The 20145-nt window shown below is 48.8% G+C and overlaps 1 protein-coding gene across 2 annotated transcripts in view; it reads left to right on the top strand.

The window, feature by feature from the left end:
• Positions 1–20145, top strand: part of HDLBP (high density lipoprotein binding protein) — a 39184-nt gene that overhangs the window by 16117 nt on the left and 2922 nt on the right. For both annotated transcript variants that reach the window (XM_017826255.1, XM_017826256.1), the window contains exons 2-27: positions 2054–2121; positions 2654–2766; positions 3695–3849; positions 4319–4534; positions 6139–6345; positions 6811–7026; positions 7841–8047; positions 8253–8360; positions 8903–9007; positions 9469–9547; positions 10197–10336; positions 10610–10714; positions 10991–11104; positions 11447–11533; positions 11704–11835; positions 12146–12364; positions 13189–13410; positions 13640–13858; positions 14175–14313; positions 14712–14866; positions 15499–15603; positions 16309–16443; positions 16986–17129; positions 17307–17492; positions 19276–19392; positions 19856–19984. In XM_017826255.1, coding sequence (XP_017681744.1) covers positions 2691–2766; positions 3695–3849; positions 4319–4534; positions 6139–6345; positions 6811–7026; positions 7841–8047; positions 8253–8360; positions 8903–9007; positions 9469–9547; positions 10197–10336; positions 10610–10714; positions 10991–11104; positions 11447–11533; positions 11704–11835; positions 12146–12364; positions 13189–13410; positions 13640–13858; positions 14175–14313; positions 14712–14866; positions 15499–15603; positions 16309–16443; positions 16986–17129; positions 17307–17492; positions 19276–19392; positions 19856–19984 — 3717 coding nt within the window. In that variant the 5' untranslated portion in view covers positions 2054–2121; positions 2654–2690. The remainder of the gene's footprint in view (positions 1–2053; positions 2122–2653; positions 2767–3694; positions 3850–4318; positions 4535–6138; positions 6346–6810; positions 7027–7840; positions 8048–8252; positions 8361–8902; positions 9008–9468; positions 9548–10196; positions 10337–10609; positions 10715–10990; positions 11105–11446; positions 11534–11703; positions 11836–12145; positions 12365–13188; positions 13411–13639; positions 13859–14174; positions 14314–14711; positions 14867–15498; positions 15604–16308; positions 16444–16985; positions 17130–17306; positions 17493–19275; positions 19393–19855; positions 19985–20145) is intronic.

Raw genomic sequence — 20145 nt, 5'->3', positions numbered from 1 at the left:
TATACCAGATGCTTGGGGTTGCTGGAGATGAGGAGCATTTGTTCTTAGCTTGTTATATGGGTGACAAGGCAGAAATTCATACAGATAAACCCTGGCCTTCAATTTCTCTTTGAATGTCTGGCTACTCTCTGAGGTGGAGGCTGCAAGGAAGATTTCTGCAGCTGGTGTGTACACAGCGAAACCAGCAGCTGTGCCTTGAGGTCATGGCTTTCAGGTAGGCGCTATATTGGGTGTTGTTCACTAACTTCTTATCTTACCCACCTCCTCTAAGGGGCAGAGCACATGCAAGATCAGCCAGGTGGTGTTTTCTGGAGAAGTGAGAATTACAAGGATATTTGTGCTGTTAGCAAGGCTCCAGCCAGACCTCAGCAGCTGCTTGTGATGTCTAGGATGCTGCTTCTTCCTGCTTTCATTGCTGTTTGTAGCTTGCCATGAGGTGGTGGCACCCTCGCCAGTGACCCAACAGGCTGGAGGAGCCGCCATGGAATCTGCAGGCGTTGCCGAGATGGTCTGGGACAGGTGCCGTGCCACTAACGCGCTTTCTTTGGATCTGTGGCAGCTTGTGCCACGCAGGCGTGTGCCAGGGACACGTAACCACGTGTTACACCATGGCATAACCCTGGATAGTGAGGAGAACTCAGGTATTTCTCCAGGATCAAGTTACTAGCCACCCTTTCTGTCCACCGGCAAATGCCTTGCAGAGGTCTGTGTGCTGCAGCAGCTGTACTTCAGCAGCATGACTGGCTGGCCTGGTACCTGCTTGTGTTGGAGTAGCAGATCATTACAGGATTAGTTGCAACATTAGCTCTATTGCTCTGACAGCACAGCTGCCTTGTAAGAGGTGTGTTGAAGTAGGGGAAAACCTCAGCCTTGGCTGAGTTGCAGATCAGGCCTGTATGGCCCCGTTGTGTCACTGCTCTTGTTGTTTTTCCCTCCTTTCCTTCTGGTACTGCTGCCTTCCCTTACTGCCACAACTTTAGTGTGATGTGAGACACCCCTTCAGCAATGCTGGGTTTTTAGGAGCGACACTGTGGTTTTGGGAGCCGTTTCTGGCACATTGAAAGGTTGGAGATGGCAACTGTCACTTTACTGAAAAGTGTCTGAGTTTGCTGTTCAAAATATGGTCCGAAGAGCACTGCAGGGTGTGTGTGGGAGAGGAGCCTCTTGTCCCAGAAGCAGGCAGAGGCACTGGATTTTAGGAGAGTGCAAGCCCTGCAGGAGCACATGTAATGGCTACGGGGGACTCCAGGTGTGGATGGCTGCTGTACATCTGGCAGAGCGTATACTGTACTGGCTTTTACATTTTTACTTGTATTCTAAAACACTTTTTCAGTAAATCTGTAGGTCCAGATTCAGGAGATTTAAAGCTCCTCCCAACAGTGTATTTTTTTTCTGGTTCCATCTTGTGTACACGTTTAAAATAGTCCATGTAAACCAGTGTGAATTTTCTTTTTCTGACTTGCAGATTTAGGGCTGGAGACAGAATTTAGTTTCTGGGGCATGATCTTATTTCAATAAAAACTGCAGAGCTGGATTGCCCAGCAGCTGATGTGGAGAGCCCTGAGTGTTTGCCTTAGTTTGTGAGGACGTCTATGTTGATTCACCCAAGCTCCACTAAACTACATTCCTAACTTGTGACTGATGGCAGCGTTGTTGGCAGGTTTTCAGGTTGTTAGTCTCTTCTGACTAGATACTGATGCTCTTGCTTTCAGCTCTTAAATTTAGTGTCTGTCTTGTACATCTGTTATTAATTGACTGTATTTTTGCCTGATACTAGATGGCTATTCTTGTAGCCAGTGTGATGAAAGAGTAGCTACTCCAGGCTTCCTGCTGTGAGGGTTGAGTAGATAGTGGCACTACCTGTAGTGCTAGTAAAACATGACGTGTGTCATGTGTGGTGAGATGCAACTGGATATGAGACTGGTTTGGATAAGTGCAACTTTGAAACATACGGGCCATGCTCTTTTGAAAGTTACAGTAACAGGGGTGTCATGGTTTTCTGTTGTCTTGGAGCAGTCACCTAATTTATTTTAATTTTTTTTTTTCTGTAAAGCAAAAGCTGGCAGGCTGACAAACGGGCAGCTTACAGGACGGACTCTCTGGCTACTGACCATTTAGCTGGTAAGTTCATATTTTGGGAGAGCTATAGATCTTGCTGTTGCTGAACTTACTTGACAGAGTGGCTTTCTGAGTGTCTCCCTAAGTCAGCAGGAGTTCAGGCACCTAAATAAGTTTCTCAGGAAGAGGCAGCTTCGTAGGCCCTTTCTCTTTTCTCTCTGTGGATACACAATGATCTTGGACTGACTATCCAGACATTCGCATACTCATTTAAAAATTGCACACCATTAATAATTGATAGATTAATTAGATTATGCTTCAACAACTTATGGTGTCCCTCTTTCCAGTGACCTTCTTAGGTTGCACATCCTCTGCCTTCTTAATGAGGAGTTCTGGTTTTGGTGATCACTGTGCTTGGAGGAAATATCCCCCCTGAGTTCCTGTCTGGTTCAACAAGGGAACTGGGCAGCCAACGGGCACTGTGGGTGCTTTTCAAGAGGTTAACAGGAAGAGTGCTCAGTAACAGATACTTTGTCTTCCTGGAGTGACCGTGCATCCTGAGTAGTGATATTATTGCCTCCTCTGTCTCTTCCAGTGGCATACCCGGATTGTGTGTGGGTGGGAAGTCGACAATGAGCTCCGTGGCAGTTTTGACCCAGGAGAGCTTCGCTGAACACCGCAGTGGCCTGGCTCAGCAGCAAGTGAAAGGTAAGCAAACACAGCTGAGTTCCTGGGATGTGCCTCTGGGTCCAGATTGCACAGGCAATGTTCCATGTTCTTACCCAGGCTCACTCTGTGTGAGCACAAGCATGCAGACGTTGCATTCTCTGTTCCTAGATCAGTGTTTTCCCAGACTCTGGCTTTTCACCCTCAGCAGCACAGTGGTGGTGCTGCACAGTGGAAGGCTGTGAGGAGACAAGCCTTGACACTTCAGAGAGCTCTGGCTAGCAGTGCTGCCAGCCCTGGGAACGGGGCACATGCAAGAGTGGGGCACTGGGCTACATGAGAGCCTCATGGGATCAGTGTGCTGGACTGTCATTTCCTTCCTTTGCTCAGCCAGGTGCTGGGAAAATCACTGTAACCATATGAACTGACTCAGTGATGGATTTTGGCAGCCATCCCCAGCTGTGAGCTGGCCCACTTGGCACAGCCCAGTGCACAACTGAATCGAACATAACATACAGGCTTTCCCTGGACTTTGCCCTAACTATAGCCCTTCTCTCTGCCTTCCTCCTGAGCTTGTGTTTGTCTTATCCACTTCTGACCTGCACCCTTGCTCTGGTCCTTTCACTACTTTCTGCTCAGCCTGTTCTCTCCTAATTAAGCCCCTCTTGACAAAGTTGGCAATAAGGTGCTGTTTGCTGCCACCATTCACTTGCACGTTCACTCCCTGCATGCATTGTGCCAGCTGAGACAAGGCTGTTTGTTCGTGGCATCCACTGCAGTCTGTGCTATGCTGAGGTCAGTCGTGCTCCAGACTTGGCAGCTCCACAGGCATAGATGTAATAGGATTAATAGCAGTGCACAAGCCATTTGCTCTCTCTTGTTAGCGGTGCCTAATTACAATTGCACTGCCTGTGAACAGGAGCACTTCTGCAGGGAGGGCGTCTCATTTACCCTATTTGCTTTACCCCAGTTACAGCTTTAAACTCTGAAGAAGAGAATGATCCTCCAACCTACAAGGAAGCCTTCCCTCCGCTCCCTGAGAAAGCACCATGTTTGGAAGCTGCCCAGGAACCCGCTGGTCCCTGGAGCAAAATTCGACCAATAAAGGCTTCTGTCATCACTCAGGTTGGTGGAATTGGATGTCTTTATCTCCCTTCTTTTCCCCACTCCCAAAAGTAGGTGAAGTGAAGCATTCCCTGGAGCATGAAATCCTTGGTATGGCAACCTGTTTGCTGTACTTTACCCTGGTACTGCAATTGAGAGCTAGGACTGCTCTGGAGGGGAAGGATGTGTTGGAAAACTGTCCAGAAAGAGCTCTGCATCCCTGTTTCACAAATAGCTGAAGAATGCCTGAAGGGAGGATTGCGGAATTCCTATAGTGAGTGCTGATCCCCCTTTATGAAGACTCCCAGTGTGGGACAGATTGGCTGCTGCAGTGCTCCTGCACTTCCCTGCAGCTGGTTGATGGGCTGCACAAACCTGGGAGGTCAGCATGCCACTGAAGTCCTGTATGGCCACGAGAGAGGGAAGCACTGTCAGGCAAAAGCACGCTGACAGCTTGCGGCGCCCTTTTATCTGTCCTGTGTCTGTGCAGGTGTTTCATGTGCCACTGGAGGAGAGGAAATACAAGGACATGAATCAGTTTGGAGAAGGCGAGCAGGCCAAGATCTGCCTTGACATCATGCAGAAGACAGGAGCTCACCTGGAGCTGTCTCTCGCAAAGGACCAGGGCCTTTCTATCATGGTCTCTGGCAAGCTGGAAGCAGTCATGAAGGCTCGGAAGGAAATTGTCGCTCGACTGCAGACTCAGGTGAGGGCAGCTAAGCGTTTCTCACTTCATCCTCGCTCTTCCCCGAGACTCCAAAACGCTTTGAGACCCTTGGGCATGTGTGCTTATAAGCCAAAGAGATGTTATTAGGTGACTAATTCAGCTTTGCCACAAAAAAAAGCACACAATTGGCAATTTGGAATGGAAATGAGACTTAAAATAGGGTTCAAAGCTAATTACAGGCCATGGTGTTGTGTGAAGGGTGGAGTCTGCAATCTCTGACTTTGTGCTGAGGTGCTGGTGCTGGCAGGAGTGGAGGCCCCTCATACAAAGCTTGCAGTGTGTGAGAACAGGCCGGTGCTTTCTCTGAAGTCCTTCAGAGGAGAACATGGAGGGGTGGGAGAAAGAAAAGTAGAGAAGAGGGAGTTCTGCCAAATGCTGAAAGCTTCTGATCAGGGTTCTGTGTGGTGTAACTCGAGCCACACTGGTAAGCAGTTGCAGCCCCCTTGTTTCAGTTGCTTTTCTTTTCAGTTCTGTGGGTTTTGATTTCTTACCTTCAGATTCTTGAGTTCATAAGCAAGATGGTAGGTCATGTTAGGGTGTATCACAGCCAGGTGTCATGGTGTGTTTTAAAGTGTAATGCCCAAGGTAGTTAATGCAATAGTTAACACCCTGTCTGCTTAGTGCTGTTCAGCCCATGTGTCATACCCTGCCAGAGGGAAAAGAAAGGGACAAACCCTGCATAATAGCTTAGGTTGTGCTGCCACAGATCCCTACCCCACTGTCCTCAAATATCCCTCCTACTGCCCTAGCCCTGGATCTGAAAGGTGTGTATGTATTCCAACTTCTTCTAGGCTTGGCTGCCATCAGTACGTGGACACAGAGTTGAAGAAACACACTAAGTGATCTTTTTTTGATTTGATTTGTTTATTTTCTGTTGTAGCTTGAATTTTAAGTGTCTAATTAGTTAGTAGTTACATATTCACAGGGACCAAGAGCATGATAGCAATCCTAAGTTACTAGGTCAGTAAAAACCTGGTGAAAAGGGAAGAAGTCAGGAATCCCTGTTACAAACCAGTCCTTTAATGGTAAACTGAGAGAAGCTCTGGGGACCCCCTTTTCCAAGAGGAACCATCTTGAAGCAGTCCCTGGAGCAGCATGTGCTGTAATGAAAACACCTTAGCACGCACTAGTGGTAAGCATCTCTGAGCTGTCTGCCTGCTGGAATGGGTTTTTGGTGTTGAATTTCAGTTTCCTAGGAGTCAGACTGTGTCTTGTTCTCTGTAGTCTTGGCAGCAGATATCAGAGTTCAGATAAACTGCTCCAGAGCCATCACCCCAGTTTCTCTCTGGTGCTGAGGGACTGTGAGACACTGGAGCATAGGCACCTCCTCGTCTGTGCCTTAAGGCTTTTGCTAATTCAGAGTACTGCTCCTGTACAAACAGAAGGCTTTTGAGGGAATAATGGGGTTTAGACTCCTGGAATACAGGCACTGTAGATCAGCTGTTCTGGCATAGTGTCAGTCCTTGCACAGGATGTGCTGGAAGGCATTGTGTTTGCTCCTCAGTGGTGCCACTAAGCAGCACATGACTTGCTTTCCCTGTGCAGGCAAGGTCTCTCTTAGATGTTTGGCTCTTGTGTTGCAGGCTTCAGCGACAGTTGCCATCCCCAAGGAGCACCACCGTTTTGTAATTGGAAAGAATGGCGAGAAGCTGCAGGACCTGGAGCTCAAAACTGCAACCAAAATCCAGATCCCCCGCCCGGATGACCCCAGCAACCAGATCAAGATCACCGGCACTAAAGAAGGGATTGAGAAGGCCCGACACGAGATCCTGCTTATCTCTGCTGAGCAGGTACTTCAGTCCTGTGATCTCTCATGTCATTAGCCAAATGGCCATTTTTCTTCTCCGTGGTATATTAGATGCTCGTGGCCACCATGGCCACAGCCAGTGGCTAATATTGTTAGATTGTTAGTCTGAACAGAGACGTACACCATGCCACTGGCTGTACGAACACTGCTGCCAGGTTCTGTACCTTCTGGTTCTCCCTTTCATCCATCTCTGAAGTAGATAAGCAGTTTCATGTTTTGAAGTGAACCACAGTAGGTGCCAGCTGAGATATGGCAGAAGATTACAGAGGTGAATATCATAAATCGGCAACAGCAGTATTTTTAGATGGAAAGGGATGGAGCCTTCAAACTGAAAAGGGTGCTTGGGGCCAGAGTGTCAACCAAGACAGCGTTGGGAATTTAGCTGTGTGTGGCAGAGATGATAATATTGATATCAGTTCCCACTGAGATCTGTTCTGGACCCTTCCAGGATAAGCGTGCCGTGGAGCGGCTGGATGTGGAGAAAGTGTACCACCCTTTTATTGCTGGCCCTTACAACAAGCTGGTGAGTGAGCTCATGCAGGACACGGGGACGCGCATCAACATTCCTCCACCCAGCGTTAACAAGACAGAGATAGTCTTCACAGGAGAGAAGGAACAGCTAGCTCAGGCTGTGGCTCGTGTTAAGAAGATCTATGAGGAAAAGGTATGGATGGTCCATAAAGCTTCCCATCTTCCCCCCACCTCCTCACAGCCCCTCTTCCTTTCTTGTTCTGCTTCTGTGGATCCCTCAGTTGCATCGTCCTTGTGTCAATTCTTGCTCAGCAGCCCTTGCAGTACATGGACCCAGGTCTTAGCATTTTCTTGCTCAGCAGAGTGGGACTTGGGGTGATTCTGCCTGGGAGGTGATAGAGCTCCTGATTTTCTGTGTCATGGGAATTAGCAGACCACTAAGAGCTCTGTGTTCGCACAGGTGCTACAAAGGAAGGAGGGAAGTGTGAAGGCTACACTGTGGCCAACTGACAGTATCAAAGTTGCTACACGAGTAAAAGTTGCTGAAGAGGGAATTTCATTTTATTTTCCACAGCTAGCTTCACTGTGAATATCCTTGTTGTAGGTTGTTGATATGTTTTCCCTCGTGGTTAGGTCTGTATTTATACCAGTCTGGATTTCAATAGAGATAATCAGCTTATAGCCTAATAGCCTACACAGTGTTGCATTACCGCCCTGCCTGGGGACAGCTGGGCATTGTGCAAGGGCTGCAGTGTGTATGTGGTCTCTTCCATGTAGTGTCCCAGGGAGCTGACACAGAATTTTCATACTTCACCTGTGAAATTTTGAGAACAGGGCTTTCTGTAGGCAGGGTCCCAAAGATGCTAGGGTACTGCAGAATCCCTGTGTTCACCTTTGCTTTGCTCTTTCCTGGGTGCAGAGGTTCACTGCATCTTGTGTCTCTCCCTTTCACTCTTGTCCTTCCTTGCTCCCTTGTGATTGATGCCCCAGTGCCTCTGCTCCTACAGAAAAAGAAGACTACTACCATTGCAGTGGAGGTGAAGAAGTCCCAGCACAAGTACGTCATCGGCCCCAAGGGGAATTCCCTGCAGGAGATCTTGGAGAAAACTGGAGTCTCTGTCGAGATCCCACCCACTGACAGCAGCTCAGAGACGGTGATACTGCGAGGCGAACCTGAAAAGCTTGGGCAAGCACTGACTGAAGTCTATGCAAAGGTATTGACGGGCCTCCTTTGAAAGCCCCATGAAGACACATTTGTGGGCACTGACAGGTGTTGGGGGGTGGTCTCAGTCAGTCTCAGTTGTGCTGTCAGAGATGCAGCATAGAACTCAATACTGAGGGTGCGACATGGGAATTGGAATGGAATTTTTGTGAAAGCCTCTTCCAGTCTGTCCATCAAACAGCTTCTCTGTCTCTTAGGCCAACAGTTTTACCGTCTCCTCGGTCTCAGCCCCCTCTTGGCTTCATCGTTTCATCATTGGAAAGAAAGGACAAAACCTGGCCAAAATAACTCAGCAGATGCCAAAGGTATGGATGAGCTATTAGCTTAGCACCCACTGAAGCAGAATATGGTTTAGTCCAGATCTCTCCTTGTCGGAGAGAGAAATGTGTTCTAGCATGGCTAAAACCAAGGAGGAAATTACACTAATCTTATAGTATTAAGAGGAGCTATGAACTTCTGTTGCCTCAAACACTATTCATCCTATTTTACTCTTAAGGGTTGAGTCCTTCAGAGGAAGCCTTATGTAGTACTATTTGGAGAATTGATATAGTAGGATACCTGCAAATGCTGATTTCAATGAGGCTTCTCCCTGGTGAGTTAGAGGGTATCTAGGGAAAGGTTAGATGAGGAACTTCTCCAAAGCCCTTGCAGTCTCCAGGACAGCACCAAAGCCTTATGATCTAGACACTGTGATATGATCAGAATTGTAAGTACCCTACTTGTGAAATCATGGGAATGATGTGTGTACCCTTAGTGGCAGAGATTGGTGGTGTGGACCTGACTGACTGCATTGGCCTGTCTTGTGTCTTGGAAAATTCTTATGGGTTTCCTTGCTTTGTGTCTCAAGGTTCACATTGAATTCACTGAAGGAGAAGACAAAATCACTTTGGAAGGACCTACAGAAGATGTGAATGTGGCTCAGGAACAGATTGAAGTCATGGTCAAGGATCTGGTAAGTTGGTGGTACTAGTTCTAGTATGTAAGAAGAAAATGGGGAAAGATGGGGCAACAGAGCACAGATGAAGCATAGATCCCATCTGCAGGGTATCCTGACAGGCTTAACAGACCTTGCAGAAGGCAAGTGGTGTGGCAGATGAGCAAAACCCTTGGTTATGAAGCTTGTCCATAGCATTCTTAAAAAATCAGCAGTACATCTTAAGTCTTTTGATGCAGAGAAGGAAGGATTCTCTTTCAGTCGCAGGTGGAGAAGCATTTAAGTCCCTTAAAATGTTATATAAGCATGGTGCTCTCAGCTCAAACCAGAGGAGTGTTCTGCTCTGCTCAACAGCAGGGAGGAATGATTGTAGCTGGCTGCTGGAGACTCAGTGCCAGCACTGGCAGTGGGCAGTCACGTCGGGCACTAACAGCAGCAGAGGGGGCCTGCCCTGCCTAGCCCTGTTCAATTCTTTATAGATCAACCGGATGGATTATGCAGAAATCAACGTAGACCACAAATTTCACCGACACCTCATTGGCAAGAGTGGAGCTAACAGTAAGTGGGGTGCCTTTCTAATCCTTCCTGTGTTCGGACTTTCTGTGTTTAGTCGATCATATCGTGGCTCTGCAGCTCATCCAGGGTGCTGTCCTCTGCTCTTCTGGAGTGAGATTAGGACAAGGAGATGGATGGGCAGTGAGGCCTTGGCATGTGTGAAGTGTCTTAGAAAGTTGAACAGATTACTTTGCCGTGTCCTGGAGGAATTTTTTTGGGGGAGAGTTGGATTGGAGAATTCTCTTTTCTCTTTTTTTTTCAAGTCCATCTATATGAATTGTATTTTAGCAGTTAATTGGGGGTGATCAAAATCTGCTTGGTGAGTTTCTCCCCAAAAAAGACTTTGGGATTGGAAATGCGTGAGCATCTTCTGGTCTAAATGTGGTGCTGTTTGGGGAAGAAACAGATGCCTCACTCTGGCAGCTGAACTAGATGCTACAGTATTTACTTGTACAGATTCTTGTATGGCATGGATCTGCTCTCGCTGAACCTCAGGGTGAAGAGGCATTTTCCCCTGGTTCAACCCCACTGCTCTTGCTTCTCCTCAGAGGCTGATTGACTTCTTAAACAGCCTCTAAGCAGTGATAGTCAAGGTGCCTTGCTTCCAAATCTTGGCCTAGCAGAGTGTGTCACCACAGCCCTTGCCTTGCAGTTAACAGGATTAAGGACCTCTACAAGGTGTCAGTGCGCATTCCCCCGGACAATGAGAAGAGCAACCTGATCAGAATTGAAGGAGACCCACAGGGGGTCCAACAGGCCAAGAAAGAGCTGCTGGAACTCGCTTCCCGTATGGTTAGTGGGATGTGATTGCCTGGGAGGCCGCAGGGTTTGGACTCTTATGTTCCCTACTAACCTTCTGGTGCAGGTGTGTGCCCCTAGCCTACTGAGCACTTGGATCTCATGACAAATGCAAGTTCCTCTGTTCCCTTGGATCCCCTTTTCTGTTAACCTAGAGTGAATTATGTCTGGAGGAGAAAAGAGGGACAATCTGTCAGGCAGCAAACTGGTGATTACAAGTATGTGGCTCTCCTGCTGAACACTCCATGTAAACTCTCTTCTCCTCAGGAAAATGAACGCACCAAGGACCTAATCATTGAGCAGAAATTTCACCGGACCATCATTGGGCAGAAGGGTGAGCGGATCCGGGAAATCCGGGAGAAATTCCCAGAGGTAAGGCTTTCTAGGAGGTAAGGAATCCAGAGAGGATGTTTTCTGCTTGGGTAGTAGACACACTGTCACTAAAGTCATAAATTTAGTGTCTCTGTAAGTATGAGAAATGTGTAGCTAATATGTGTCTGCTCCTGCATCTAATGTGTTTGAAAAGATGGTTCTTTTGGCCAGAGACTGCTAACATGGTTACCCTCTTCCAGAAGGAAAAGGGAATGTGCACGTCTGACACAGTTCTTGCATTTGCTTGAGTTGACTCTAAATGACCATCTCCTGCAGGTTATCATCAACTTCCCAGACCCTGCACACAAGAGTGACATCGTCCAACTCAGAGGTCCCAAAAACGAGGTGGAGAAGTGCACCAAGTACATGCAAAAGATGGTGGCAGACCTGGTGAGGGCAACTTCAATCTGCTGTTCTCTCCCCCGTGTCTGGATAACTCTGAATTATAGCAAATTGTAGTAGCTTGGTAGGGCTGACACACTTCAAGATGAGGGAGCTGAGGACATTGTTCTATCTGGATGGGGGCAGGTGGGTAATACTTGTTATATAAGAGCATAGGAGAAGGTACCTGCCTTTGCTTATTCATGCAAGTCTCTTGTATGAATAAGAGACTTGCAAGAGAATTCCTTGGGTCTAAGCCTGTTGTCAAAAGCTTGTTTATCAAATTCCTGGGATGGCGCCTCACTTGCCATGACAGTGTAATCTTCAATTCTCCCTTCCTTTCTCCCTTAGGTTGAAAACAGCTTTTCTATCTCTGTTCCCATCTTCAAACAATTCCACAAGAATATCATAGGGAAAGGAGGTGCCAACATCAAGAAGGTAAGATATCTTTCCTGTCTCCAGTGCCTGTTGTGGTCACTGCCTGCAGCGAGGTCTCTCCTGCTCATTGGTAATGTAAAATGAAGAAACCTCCAAGGCCTTTTTTTCCAACATAGGACACCTCTCAAATGACTTTTTTGGGGTTTTTTGGGGGGTTTTTTTTGTGGCAGATCCGTGAAGAAAGCAACACCAAAATTGATCTCCCGGCAGAGAACAGTAACTCGGAGACAATTGTTATCACAGGCAAGAGAGCAAACTGTGAGGCTGCTCGCCACAGAATTCTGGCTATCCAGAAGGAACTGGTAAGTGAAACAACTGGCCTGTGACAGATGAGGGACATGAAAATATAAATATAGGAGATATAAATATAGAAGTGCCTGTAGTGGGGGTGGGCAGGGAGGAGACAAATGTGGGTGTCAGTGTGTTCTTGACACTTCAGCTGAAGTTTGTGGCTGCTCGTGTGTTAGGAGTGGCCAGTCTCAATTCCCTCTGGTCAGGCATTTCTTACACACAGCTCCTGCAAAGCTCCTGGCAATGGAATTAGAGGGAAAGCGGAGTGGGTGCAAACACATTGCTGCAGCTGGACTAACACCCCATACTGTCCTCCCTTAGGCCAACATCACAGAAGTGGAGGTCTCCATTCCTTCCAAACTGCACAATTCCCTCATTGGCGCCAAAGGCCGCTTCATCCGCTCCATCATGGAGGAGTGTGGTGGAGTCCACATCCACTTCCCCACCGAGGGCTCTGGGAGTGACACCGTGACCATCAGGGGCCCAGCCCAGGATGTGGAGAAAGCCAAGAAACAGCTGCTGCATCTGGCAGAGGAGAAGGTGAGCCTTGTCTCATAGGGGAAGGAGCAGGTTGGTTTGGCCAGCTGTTTCTTTTGGGGGCTTGAAGTGACTCACTCTGCCTGCTGGGAAGCCTCTAGCACCAGACAGACGAATCCTCTTTTGAGGGATTTGAGTACAGATTGGACAAGGCTCTTCTGCCCCTCATGGATAGAAGAACTGGCTGTAATGCTTCTCTGCCCAGGCTGGCAACACACTTAAAGAGTTAAGGCTCTCTGCTCTTGTGACTTGAATGCACTTGGGTATCCACATTTCTCCAAAACACCTTCTGCAGATGTCCTTCACTTTTTTCTTGATCTCTGAATTTCAGCTCCAGTTCTTCCATTTCACTACATGTATGCAGGTTTGAGAACTTTGGAGTACAAGATGTTGCTTGGAGTTGTGGCTGATTGACTGACTGACTGGTCATTTTAATAGCAAAAGCCCCTGTCTAGGGTCAGCATGTGAACATGTTCCCCATGTGAATTGGGTGGTTGCCTCTGTGGCCTGGTTTGCAGCAGTCACTTAGCAAATGGTTGTACTGCCTTGCGTGAGGGTCAAACCAGGCTTCTAGGGAAGCTTCTGCTTGTATTCTCACTGGTCATGCTGAGTGTACAGTTAGATTTTCAGCCCTGAGAACATCTTTAGGGTAGTGTTTTTAATCTAAGACATTGTTTACCTTTTTTACTTCAACAGCACTCTGCATCTGCCTTGCTCTTGCAACACTCTGTGTGTGGGTGTGGGTAACATTCCCACATGCTGATTGTTGATGCTGGTGGGTATTTTCTATATATTGACATGCTCCACGGGTCTCTGGCTCCTTTCAGCAAACAAAGAGTTACACCGTGGACCTCCGTGCAAAGCCAGAGTACCACAAGTTCCTTATTGGTAAGGGTGGTGGCAACATACGTAAGGTGCGTGACAATACTGGGGCCCGCATCATCTTCCCCACCTCTGAGGACAAAGATCAGGAGCTGATCACTATCATGGGAACAGAGGAGGCTGTCAAAGAGGCACAGAAGGAGTTGGAGGCCCTCATCAAGAACTTGGTATGATCTACTTTTTCTACATTCCTTCCTCTCACTGTAGCAAAATGTAACAAGTCAGTGTGGAGGACCTGCTTGCCTAAAACCATTTGCTGCCCTTCAAGGGAGCTCAGGAAGATCATTCTTGTTGTTCCTTTTTGGGGTGAGGTTGTAAGCTGATTGCTGTTGAGTGCAGCCATCTCATGCTTGTCACCAGGACAGGCAGGGCTGACTAGCTGTCATCTATTGGCAGGATAACGTGGTTGAGGACTCCATGGTGGTTGACCCCAAGCACCACCGCCACTTTGTCATCCGGAGAGGACAAGTTCTGCGTGAGATTGCAGATGAATATGGTGGTGTGATGGTCAGCTTCCCACGCTCCGGCACCCAGAGTGATAAAGTCACCCTCAAGGGAGCCAAGGATTGTGTGGAGGCAGCCAAGAAACGCATCCAGGAGATCATCGAGGACCTGGTATGTCACAGAAAAACTGTTTATTCTGTACTTTGTTGCTTCAGCAGTGCCCTCCTTGAACCTGCTGTGTGGCCAAGCTTTATGAGAACGAGTCCTGTGGTAGTTCTGGGATTTGAACCTTTGCTGTCAACATATAGGGTCTGCAGCCTGGGCAGTGGCAGCTGGCTCCAAAATGGCAATGCTATGTGAAGGAATTGCCTCCTCTGACCATCTTCTGACTCCCCTCTGTCCATTTTGGATTTCACCATGCACAATAATCCTGTTTTCTGGTGTGAAAGAGGCTACATCACAATAGAGCAACTCTGCTTTCCCACAGGAAGCTCAAGTGACAATCGAATGCACCATCCCACAAAAGTTCCACCGCTCCATTATGGGCCCCAAAGGATCTCGGATCCAGCAGATCACCCGGGACTATGGTGTCCAGATCAAATTCCCTGACAGGGAGGAGAACCCAGGTATACCTATGGATGCATGTTCACATGCTAGTTGGGATGATCAAATAAGTGTAGTGTGCCAGCACTCCATACCAGTTGACATGTTCTATTTAAAATCTATGGAGAACTGATCCCTGGTGTTCCTGCAGTGTCCTTGAATCTGGGCTTAGCATCAACCTTGCCCTCTTGGGAAGAGGGGACACTTTTAGGAGGTCAAACCGCAGACCTGGGTGTTGTGGATGTGTTGTCACTGCAGAGTGCAGGGAGTACGAGGACCTACCCCAACAAAAAGGGCTCTACGGGCTTACCAAGGCCTCTCTGAGCTCTCACTGCTGGCTGAGCCTGAGGATCTGAAGGTGGGGGGATGAAAGCAGGGAGGGGGCTCTGTGCATTGAACACAAGACTTTCCATGTTTCCAGCTCCTGTTGCAGATCCAGCTGTGCAGGAAAACGGTGAGGAAGGTGGGGAAGGCAAGGACGGGAAGGACACAGATCCCAGCTCTCCGAAGAAGTGTGATATCATCATCATCTCTGGCCGCAGGGAGAAGTGCGAGGCAGCAAAGGAGGCACTGCAGGTGTGTGGCTTTCTCAGCCCCTTACCCTGTTTAGATAGTGGTGCCTGGATGTGAGCTTTGGTGGTGGTAGTAAAAGCTGGTCAGTGCAGGGTGCAGTGCAGGTGGTCAGTGATGCTGCCTGTAGAGGGGGTCTGCACCACTCAAGGGAAGCCCCTTTGCTCTGTGACTTAACCTGGCAACTTCAGTCATAGTATACCTTGCATGACCTTACAATTGCTAGAGCTTGTAGGCAGCCCCAAGCTATTTGACATAGAAGTATGACATGCTTGTTTTATGGAGCACAGCTGGAATGAGGAGGAGTTTGACTGAGGCTGAATCATTCCAACTTTAGCAGACCTTGCCACGCTCTTTTAGTTATGTTTTCCAAGTCTCTGCTAGACTTGGAAAATGCCAAGGATATGAAAATTGCCTGTCCCCCAGGTTGGGTTTCAGATTGCTTGTTTGGAAAACATGCTTCAATACACAACAGGTCATCTTGGTGTTCCCAGCTGTTCTCTCTTCCTGTAGAGTTTGTATCCTGACTACGGGGTAATGTGCCTCAGTTCAGCAACATGTTCTTTTGGGCAAGTATACAGCAAGCTGGGAGACAGGAGAAGTCTTTTCACTGGTAAACTATGCTCCATCCCCTGCAGGCTCTGGTTCCTGTCACCATTGAGGTGGAAGTTCCCTTTGATCTTCACCGTTACATCATTGGCCAGAAAGGAAGCGGGATCCGCAAAATGATGGATGAGTTTGAAGTAAGTTGTCCCCCTTTATCCTGGAGAACCTCTAAGTGACCCCATTTAGGGTGGTGACAGTCACTTGCAACATACTCAGGTCTGTCACAGCTTGACCGTGGAACCCAGGCTCCGTAGTAGGAAAATGATCCCTGTGTGATTTGGTCCCTGGCTCCAGGGCTCAGCAGGTTTTGTGCTGAAGCTGTATGATCAGTGTTGGTGTCGTGAGTGTTGCATGACTTGTTTGGCATCTGCAAGGATTCCTCACCAGTGTGAGAATTGTTTTCCTCCTGGGCCATGGGAAACAGCTGTGTCTGCCCATTTAGGAGAATTCTCCAGAGCCAATGGGAGCTCCCAGAGCTGGTGCATGTTGGCTGCAGACAGTGCTATTGAACGTGTATTTGTTTCCTGACCTCTCTGGGCTGGTACAGGGACTGCTGGGGACTTAAGCCCTGCAGCAAAGCAGCCTGATAATGGCTGGAAAAAGAGAGTTCTCTTCAAAAACCGTCTAGAAATGGTCCCAGGCAACTGACTCTGGGTGCCCCAGCTTGATGACCTCCAGAGGTCCTTTCCAACCCGAACCATTCTGTGGTTTTTAGGCTGCCTGGGTGGGAGCTGGTCTTGGTGGCAGGGGAGACCAGTGAGATGCCAACCTGCAGTGAGAGGCATCACAAGTGATACAGAACAAGCAGTGATACAAAATTATAATCACTACTTGTTACTCAGGTGAACATCCAGGTGCCTGCTCCTGAGCTGCAGTCGGATATCATCACCATCACTGGGCTGGCTACCAACCTGGACCGTGCCAAGGCCGGGCTGCTGGAACGAGTGAAGGAGCTGCAAGCTGAACAAGAGGATCGGGTAAGGCCTGTGCCTGTCCTTCTTCCTTCCAGACAAGCAGGGCTTCAGCCTCTGGGCACAGACTCCTGGAACCCCTCACCTTTTAAGACCACCCTTAGATGTTCTGTGGGTATTAAGTGAGTTAACCAAAGGTAACTCATTTAACACGAACTAATGGGAGAGTTTGGGGATGTAACTTTGGACTGTCGGAGTCTCTCTCACCTTCACGTGCCTTCGAGACACTGCTGGGTAGGAATCTCACTGTGCTGGGAGTCTCTCTGTACCTATCCTCACTGAATCCTTATCACAGCTCTGAATAAATAGGTGAGGGATGAGTTGGGTGGTTGTTTGCTGTTTGTAGTTTCCAGCTGAACTTAGTGAAAGCACAAGGTCCCAGCAGATAGCTCGGGCGCTCTTCTTGTAACCATGTACACTTAAGCAATGGTGCTGCAGATTATGTTCCAGGCATCTCAGAAGTCAGAAGGAAATGCTGGGACTTAAGTGGATGTCACTGGACCAGCCATGGTGTGTTCCCTGCTCTCACTCTGCTTCTCCTGTTCCAGGCCTTGCGAAGCTTCAAGCTGACAGTCACTGTGGATCCCAAGTATCACCCTAAAATCATTGGGCGGAAGGGAGCAGTGATCACCCAGATACGCACAGAGCATGAGGTCAACATCCAGTTCCCTGACAAGGATGATGAAAGCCAGGTGAGACATCAGAGGTAGTACAAGGATGGCTGGTGGTTGTCTCTGAGCATCTTCTCGAGAGCTCTGAACTCTCTCCACTGCCCTTGGATAAGGTGGATGGTAAACGGGATTAGCAGGGAGAAGGCTTGCTCCATTGCTTATGAGCCTGATCTCTCAACACATGTCCCTGTGCCCCAGGCCCAAGACCAGATCACCATCACTGGCTATGAGAAGAACGCCGAGGCTGCCCGGGATGCCATCATGAAGATCGTTGGGGAGCTGGAGCAGATGGTGTCTGAGGATGTGACTCTGGACCATCGTGTTCACGCACGCATCATCGGTGCACGTGGTAAAGCCATCCGCAAAATCATGGATGAGTTCAAGGTGAGCGGTGGGGCGATGCAGCACAGGTCAGGCTGGACCTGAGAGGCCACTTGCTCCTGTGTGAAGAGCTTGGTACCAGCTTGGTGCTGAATTCAGGAGCCTGAGGCTCACATCTTGTGGTCTTGTGCCTGTTGAGCACCTTCAGCTGCAGCAGACACAAAAGAAAGCCAGTGCTGCCCTGCTCACCTCCAGCTGTGTTCCCACCAGCATACGAGCAGCATCCCTGGGCCATGGCACCCTGGTATGCTCAGGATATCTGGGCTGTCTGGACACCACATCCAGACACCAGCTGAAGCATCCCCACACTACCTCAACTCTGAGTCACACTCCTCTGAGAGCCAGGCTGGGAGCTTTTCCTGTTTTGCTGGAACCCAGCCAGAAGAGGAACCTGAGAATGATTCCTTGTTGCTCTGGATTAGTCCTGCAAGTAGCACTGAGCTCTGTCCCTCTCTGCAGCTCTTTTGTTGGGTTTCTTGGAGTCCCAGCTGGTCTTCAGAGACAGGAGGAGGTGGTTATGTCATCTACTCTGATTACTAAAGTGGGCAGCCAGGTCTCTTGCTGGGGTCTCTGTGAGGAGGCTGTGCCCAGGCCTCCTCAGCTACTTGAGCTTAATTCAAGGAATTCCTTTGGATTTCCTTTAGGCCACTGTTGATTCCCTTGACTTTGGGAATCAGGGGATACTCTCAGGGCTCCGGATGTGGCAAAGTCGGCTGGTCTGGGAAGGGCAGGAATCTCTACCCTGCCAGAATGTGGCGTCAGCAGCAGGTTTTACTGCAGGGGCAGCAGTGAATGTGAATCCAGAAGGATGGGGTTTTGGAGACTTGCATCTCAACTGGACTCAGTTGTTGAAACAAGCTGTTTGGTTCCCAAATGAGCAGCCTTTGGGTTTGGTCCTGCCTTGTGCAGCTTTCCGGCACCCCTCTCAAAGGCAGGCTATGAGAGAGCGCAGTCCCTGGGATTGTGCTGGTTTTAACAACCAGCAGGGAACTGAAGTCCAACTAAGCCACTCCCTTTCCCCTGCCCCTTCTGATAATGAAGGGACAGTAAGGAGAGATTATTAGTTGAAATAACAATGTACTAAAATCACAATAACAACAGCGGTATTAATAGCAAAAATTATATATAAAGAAGGTGCCCTACCCACAAAAGGGGGTAGGGCATTCACCACCAAGAACCAAAAAAAACCTGCTCCCCAAAAATAGCGCCGCCTGCATGGTCTCCAGACAAAGGCAATATAGCAAGGAGAGCTCCCACAGCTTAATGTTCTCCCCCAGCACCACTCTGAAAACAACTAAGAACTAGGACAAACCAAACCCCTGGAAGCTAGATCATCCACACTGCACCACCCATTTCCACACCACTGTGCTTGGCTCTATTCACCTGGCCCAGGATTACTCTGTGTCAGACACAGAAAGCTCATTGTGCTTCATGCTGATGGTGGCTTGGTGGTGAAAATGCTTGTAACAGTGCAAGGACACTGTCTGGAAATGCAGCCACTCTCCTGCCTCTGCTGCAGGAGCTGCCCGGAAAGCAGAGAACCTCTGGGAGTGAGAGCAGCAGGGGATGCTCGAAAGACTGTTCTGCTTTCCTTTACAGCAAACTGGACAAGCTTTGGGGCAGGTATATTCCTGCTCACCCTCTGGTGTCTGAGCTATGGAGGTCCTAAACAGACCTGTCCCTGTGAACAGACAGTGGTCTGTGAATCTTAATGATGAGGGTCATGGGCAGTCTGTGGCATTCCAGATGTGCAGGTGTAAGTCCTGTCCTGTTTCTTTTGTTGCAGGTGGATATTCGCTTTCCCCAGAGTGGAGCTCCTGACCCCAACTGTGTGACCGTGACAGGACTCCCTGAGAACGTGGAAGAAGCTATTGATCACATCCTGAACTTGGAGGAGGAATATGTAAGCGTTCAGCAAATCTGTGGGGGGCTTAGCAAGAATTTCTCCTGCCACAGAGTTGGATGTCTGAAGTATCTCAGACATACACCAAGAAGATACATACTTCTATATATATCTTAGACGTATACTCAGAAAATACCAAGAAGTGGTATTTTCTTCCACTGCACTGGAGAACTTAAACCCTATGCAGGTGACAGTCAGCCCCCTCAAACCAGATGCACTACCCCCACTGTCCAGGAGTGAATGAGAATGCTGGGACAACCCAGGGTGTGCATGTGCTTGCCTTGCAGCAGCTTGCACCAGTTAGGAGTTGTGGCCCTCAGATTAATGCTGAAACACTGTATTCAGTCATTGTAGAACAGCTGGTGAGCTTGAACAGGTTGCAGCATGGTGAGATAGAGGGTGGGCATATTATACCAGTTTGAGGAGCTATCCAGATCCCCCCTTATTGGTTGTGTTACTGCAGCTTGCAGATGTGGTGGACAATGAGGCGATGCAGGTGTATATGAAGCCCTCCTCACACGAAGAGTCCAAGGCCCCATCCAAGGGCTTTGTGGTGAGAGATGCCCCCTGGGCCACTGTCAACAACGAGAAGGTGAGTGAGTGCTGCTTCTGCTGCAGGCTGGGGCCACAGGGCGTGGGGACCCTCCTATCTGGGCTGGGGACACAGAGCACTCTCCCTCCTTGGTGACAGAGAAAGCAGTGAAGGGCCCTCCTGCTCTTTGTGGCCTGTGCAAGCTGAGCACAGGCCTGGGC

This window comes from Lepidothrix coronata, unplaced genomic scaffold (assembly GCF_001604755.1).
Source record: "Lepidothrix coronata isolate B3197 unplaced genomic scaffold, Lepidothrix_coronata-1.0 Scaffold125, whole genome shotgun sequence".
Lineage (NCBI taxonomy): Eukaryota > Metazoa > Chordata > Aves > Passeriformes > Pipridae > Lepidothrix > Lepidothrix coronata.
This window is presented reverse-complemented; position numbering and strand designations above follow the sequence as displayed.